Genomic DNA, 6,187 nt, shown 5'->3' on the forward strand with positions numbered 1-6,187 from the left:
CTATGTTCAATGACATATTCCATGACATATTTTCTTCACTTTTCATGCCTATATAAAGACCTTGTAATAGATAGAAAAATACACACAATTAAAGAAAAAAATCTCTTCCTTCTCTCTATCTCCATTTCTTGTTCATGTTTTACTAAATTGCTTTTATTTCCTTGTTCCATATTGCTACTTTGAGTTATATTTCATAACACAAATACGTTTTTTCTCAACTTCAACTTCAAATACTACATTATTTTTATAATTTTAAATAAATAATGTCTAACCACTCACTTGAAATACAAATTCAAGTCATAATTTTAATTCACTTGGAATTTAAGTAATATGTCACTTGAAAATGAAAATACAGAAATAATTATTTCATGACCGACCAATTACCATGCCCTATTTCTATTTAGATTTATTTAAAAGCGATGAGGCCAACTCCTAAACCTGAAAACCATTTAGGTAAAAAACTATAATTATGACAAAAGAGAGGGGCAAGAAGTGTAATTACGCAAAAGAGATAAAAGGGCAAAATCCCCTCCAGATCAAATCTTCAGTAGTAGTCTAGACCCTCAATAAAAGTTCGATCCGATCGATTTTAGTTGCATAAACCCCAATCAACAACGCTCGTAAGTCATTTCTTCCGATCTCCCTCTCTCTTTTTTTTTGTGTACAAATATATGTATTTCAAAATTCCTTTTAACAGTTAATTGAAGGTTTCTTTTTCTGTGATTGCAATTTAATTTTGGGTGCAGATGACAGTAATAGAAGTGGAAGCGCCGAGCCCAATGAGGTACATGATGGGAGCAGCTGTAATGATGATCGGAGTTGTATTGCCGCTTGCTTATATGATGTTTAGGAACAAGCGTGTTCCTTCCTCTTCTTCTTACGCTAAACAGACGTAGGTATCTCCCTTTCTCTTATTTCCTTTAGTTAATTTTTTTTTTCTGATCCTTTATCTTGAATCTCACAAAGCGTGGTCTGGGGAGGATAGAATGTACCCAAACCTTACCCCTACCTTACGAAGGTAGAGAGGTTGTTTTCGATGATCCCGGCTCAAGAAGAAAAAAAACTAAAAAGGAAGCAGAAACAACAAGTAGTAACCACAGCAAGCAAAGGTGCAAAGGTGATATAATAGTCGGAGCGAAAGAAACAACATATAGTAAAAAATATCTACAGATATGAAGAAATGAAAGTACGAGATTAACACTAACAAGACATGAAAAATAAGACACGCCCGCTTAATCACTACCCTTTTACCCTAATTCTCAACCTTTATACCTCTATCGGGTCATGTCCTCAGTAAGTTTAAGTTGAAGTAGAGCCATGTCATGCCTAATCACCCCCCCCCCAACCTCTCACACCTCCTCACTGGGGCATATATGCACCTAGGGGTGTCAATGGTTCGGTTCGGCCGGTTATTTTATAAAATTTGTACCATACCAATTTTTCAGTTCTTCTATTATGTATAACCAAAATTAGACTTTTCGAAATCGTACCAATCATGTCGGTTTCTCTTCGGTATCGGTACGGTTCAGTTAATTTTTGGTATTTTTTTAAATATCATGTAAAATTCACCAGTAGAAGTAGAATGCAATAACATACGTTCTTTTATAGGACTTAGTAAAATTCTTTAGATATTTTTACTATTTAAAGGGTGATGAATTAAAAAACATAAAAGATGACTAGAGTATAGATTCATCAACTATTCTACAACAACGTAAAAGAACCATGCACCTAGGGGTGTCAATGGTTCGGTTCGGCCGGTTATTTTATAAAATTTGTACCATACCAATTTTTCAGTTCTTCTATTATGTATAACCAAAATTAGACTTTTCGAAATCGTACCAATCATGTCGGTTTCTCTTCGGTATTGGTACGGTTCAGTTAATTTTTGGTATTTTTTTAAATATCATGTAAAATTCACCAGTAGAAGTAGAATGCAATAACATACGTTCTTTTATAGGACTTAGTAAAATTCTTTAGATATTTTTACTATTTAAAGGGTGATGAATTAAAAAACATAAAAGATGACTAGAGTATAGATTCATCAACTATTCTACAACAACGTAAAAGAAACCAACCAAACGGCAAACAAAATATAAATCACACAAGTAGAAAGATATTAACCAAGCTAGGACTCAAGAATAAAGTTTATAGAAGATTAAATATTCAAAAAGGTAAATCTAAATTATATGGAAGGAAACATATTCAATACATTGTAGTTTGCTACTTGTAATCGCTATAATACTTTGTGTCTTGCTAATAAAGATACTTGAGATAACTTAGTTTAAGTATAAGTAGCATAATAGGTTTTAGGAACTAACATTTTGAGTTTAATTACTTGTTGGCTTGTAATAGTTTTCATAATTCCAAGGCCCAAAGAAAAATTTAATGCATTATTATTTTTAAACTTACTAGATAAATATATTTTCCACATGTAAAATTTATTCGGTACGGTTTGGTATTTTTTCGGTTTAATTTTATAAAATAAAAAATCTACCCTAATTATCGGTGCGGTTATAGATTTATATAAAAACTTACGGTTTCTTAAAAAGAAACCTAAAAATCGGTACGGTGCGGTATGGTTCGGTCGGTTTTCGAATATCCATTGACACCCCTAGATGCACCTTCTCTTCACATACCCGTACCATCTTAATCTAGCTTCCCTCATCTTGTCCTCTCAGGTGTCACTCCCACCTTTTCACAAATATCAACATTTCTTATCTTATCCAACCGGGTATGCCCACACATTCATCTCAACATCCTTATTTCCGCTACTTTCATCTTTTGGACATGGGTGTTCTTGACAGGCCAACACTCCTTCCTATATAACATAGTAGGTCTAACCACCACTCTGTAGACCCTTAAGTCTTGATGGCACCTTCTTATCACACAAAGCCCCCGAAGCGAGCTTCCATTTCATTCATCCTGCTCCAATACGATGTTTGACATCATCGTCTATCTCACAATTACCTTGAGTAATAGATCCGAGGTACTTGAAACTCCCTTTTTTAGGGATGTGTGAATCCAGCCTCACTTCCATGTCCGCATCATGAGTCGCGTCGTTGAACTTTCATTCCAAGTACTCTGTTTTAGTCCTGCTCTTCTTGAAACCTTTTGACTCCAGGCTTTGTCTCCAGACTTTGTCTCCAAACCTCCAGCCTCGCGTTAACACCACATCGCGTCTCGTCAATTAGTACTATATCATCCGCAAATAACATACCCCATGGCACCTCCTCTTGAATGTGCCGCGTCAGAACATCCATCACCCACGCAAATAAAAATAGGCTAAGCGCGGATCCCTGATGCAAGCCCATCCCGAGAGGAAGTGTTCCGAGTCGCCTTCCACCGTCCTAACCTTTATATAAGCACATATACGAAATTTGTGTATATAAATACAACAACAACAACATACTCAGTATTATCCCACATCGTTGGGTCTGGAGAGGGTAGTGTGTATGCAAACCTGACCCCTACCTTGTGAGGATAGAGAAGTTGTTTCCAATAGACCCTCGGCTCAGGAAAGTATAAGCACCATATTAATGAAAATGTAGACAAGGTACAGTACCAAAAAGCCATATAAAAGCAGGATAAAACAAGAAGATAGTAAGGAAGACCCTGACTAGAGAATAAATAACATGATATGATATGTACTCTTAGATTCTTTGTGTTTTAGAGAATCCTAATTGTACTTGACAAGACAAATTATTTAATATTGGCAGAGAATTTATATGAAGACCCTGATTAGTTTTGAATTGTAGTGGCGTTAATTGATTGGTTGAAATGACTATGAATGTGCATTTTTTCCGAATAAACTTTTTTTTGTCCGGATGTGTCGGGAAGTCTCACTTAGAGTTGGGGGTAAAAAGTGCTTCCTACCAAAGGCGATTCCTTTCCCAGGGCTCGAACCATAGATTTTCGGTTAAGGATATAGAGATACTTACCACCCCACCACAACCTTTGGTGATAGTGTGTGTATATATCAATCAAGTGAATTTTGTTCTTGAGGGATCAATTCAATAAAAGAAGAAAAAGGTAATTCGAGTCGGTCTTGAAACAATTCATTGCATTTTCTCTTTTTTTATTTTTTTTGATGACCGAGAAATCCGTTTGGGACCGATCCTTTGGACCAACTGCAGCCTTCGAAACTCGATGGATTCATTGCATTCATTGCATTTTCACTTAAACTTGCTAGGTATCGTCGTTGGAGCTCTTCATGCTCTGGTACCTTTGTAGAACATTAATTCATTTGTTCGTGTCTGAACACTTCCAGCCACGAATTTAGTGCCACAAGGTGCTCTATAATGTCGGGCACTCTAGAAAGATGCTATTTTGTTTAATCAATATGAGGGGAAATATTTATGTTCTGATGATGTTCTTTTGGAGTATATGGTGTATGAATTATGTGATTCTCACATGAAATATGGTCTTTAATTTCCAGGAACAAGGTTCTTATATAGAACGTGGAGGCATACGGAAAACAAGTCTTTGAAAAGGAGAAGGAGAAGAGCACAAGAGGGTGGTAGCTCAGCAACTCTTGTAAAAGCGTTGTACTTCTTATTTGGTTCCAGTTCTGCCGAACGATATAGTTTAGTTTTTCTGATTCAATTAAAAACAAATGAAAGGAAAAGGATAGTCGATATAGTTTCCTAGTGTTTAGTCCGTGTTTTCCTCTCAATGATATAGTTTAGTTTCCTAATCACGGATCAAATAGAAAGGAAACCTAGTGCCCCTGTATTCATATTCTTATTATCCCCTTTATTGTGAGTTGTTATCGTGATTTCTATTGCCTAGTATGCAAACTATAATACCAGCAATCCCTTTGGGCTTAACCAGAATTATATTTTGTTGCTCCAGTTTTACGGTTCAAGCCTGCGTTGATATATTTGATGTGCCTACGTGACCATGAAGATGCATACATTCCCAAGTTATGTGATGTTCACTAAAGCGTGGTACTGCCGAGTTGCAGTAAATTTTTCCATTTATCCTCTCTTTTTCAATACTTAGCATATGTAGTTTCTTGGTTCTTTTTGAGCAGAAGATGTTCATTAGGCAGTGTGATCTGCATCTTGGGCAGTGCATTTCTAACTAATGGGACTTATGGTGTATGCTTGATTGCTAGTTCACCTAGCTTTTACTGATAAGTGTCCCGTGGCCTCTTGTGATTCTGATGATTTCTAAGAAATATGATTTACAACATAGGTCCCATAGCTAACTTAGCTTTGCTACTATTTTCCTCATTCCTCTTGTGATATTGATGTATTTCAGTTACAGAAAGATTGTTAGCTTTGCTGGTAGGTTCCTCATCTCCTACATGATTGTGTGATAATATTTTAACGGGCAAAGGATCAAAAATACTCTTGAGCTATGCGAAATTAAACACTTTTACCCCCCATTAACAAAGTGACTCAAATTTGCTCTTGTGGACTAACATGCCTCATCTCTTAATTTTTTTTAATTATCATTTCTTATCCCAAATGATATACCACGTGTTTGAATTAAATCACCCTTAGGGCTCGTTTGGTATGAGGGATTAGGAATAATTAATCCCATGATTAAATTTGAGATGAGTTTATCCCACATTTGGTTGGGATAAAATCGTGGTATAAAAGCAACATATTAGTTATGCAGATCATGTGAGTACATTTTCTCATTCGGCATTGTAATGTAGTTTCATGAACGATTAATTTTTAATTTTTTGCTAAAAGTACACTCACTAGTCTTTTAGAGTATTTTTATTTTTTATAGCAATTATCCTAGTAAAACCTTTAAGTATATGTTATACGAGTGGTGAAGGATGGATGCTAAGGCTGCTTGGTGGGCCGGGCCTGAACCGGACCGGGCCTGCGGTCCTAACGGGCCTGGTGGGCCGGTCCTGGTGGTCCTGAGAAGCCCGTGACGGGCCGGTCTTCATATATTAGCCCACGAGCCCGGGACCGTTTAGCCCGGGACCGTCAGCCGGTCCTGGGCCGGGCCTGGCGGGCCCAACGGCTATTTTTTTTAATTTTTTTTTTTAAATTCTCCAACGGCCATATTTAAAATCTAGCCGTTTGGGCTGACAATTTGACCGTTTTTAAGTTTAGAAAATGCCCATTTGGCCCCCAAACTTTTTTTTAACCCCAAACTTTATATAATTACACTTTTTCCCATTTCTCAACTATAAATACTCCCTCATTCTTTCATTTTTATTCAC

General features: G+C 36.5%; 1 protein-coding gene across 2 annotated transcripts; it reads left to right on the plus strand.

Annotated features, from left to right (window-relative positions):
- The first annotated feature begins 522 nt into the window (after nt 1-522).
- On the plus strand, nt 523-4,832 carry LOC104213343 (uncharacterized). Of its 2 annotated transcripts, none has more exons than XM_009762837.2 (3): nt 523-620; nt 747-896; nt 4,436-4,832. In XM_009762837.2, exon 2 carries the CDS (start codon nt 747-749, stop codon nt 894-896), a length of 150 nt encoding a protein of 49 aa, XP_009761139.1. In that variant the 5' UTR covers nt 523-620; the 3' UTR covers nt 4,436-4,832. The 2 variants fall into 2 exon arrangements, with proteins under 2 accessions (XP_009761139.1, XP_009761138.1); XM_009762836.2 differs by having other exon boundaries at nt 747-892.
- The last annotated feature ends 1,355 nt before the right edge of the window (nt 4,833-6,187 follow it).

Source organism: Nicotiana sylvestris, chromosome 8, assembly GCF_000393655.2.
Source record: "Nicotiana sylvestris chromosome 8, ASM39365v2, whole genome shotgun sequence".
Classification (NCBI taxonomy): Eukaryota; Viridiplantae; Streptophyta; class Magnoliopsida; order Solanales; family Solanaceae; genus Nicotiana; species Nicotiana sylvestris.

Coding starts and splice junctions, on each gene's coding strand:
- LOC104213343 (XM_009762836.2), top strand. CDS start 747: ATGACAGTAATAGAAGTGGAAGCGCCGAGCCCAATGAGGTACATGATG.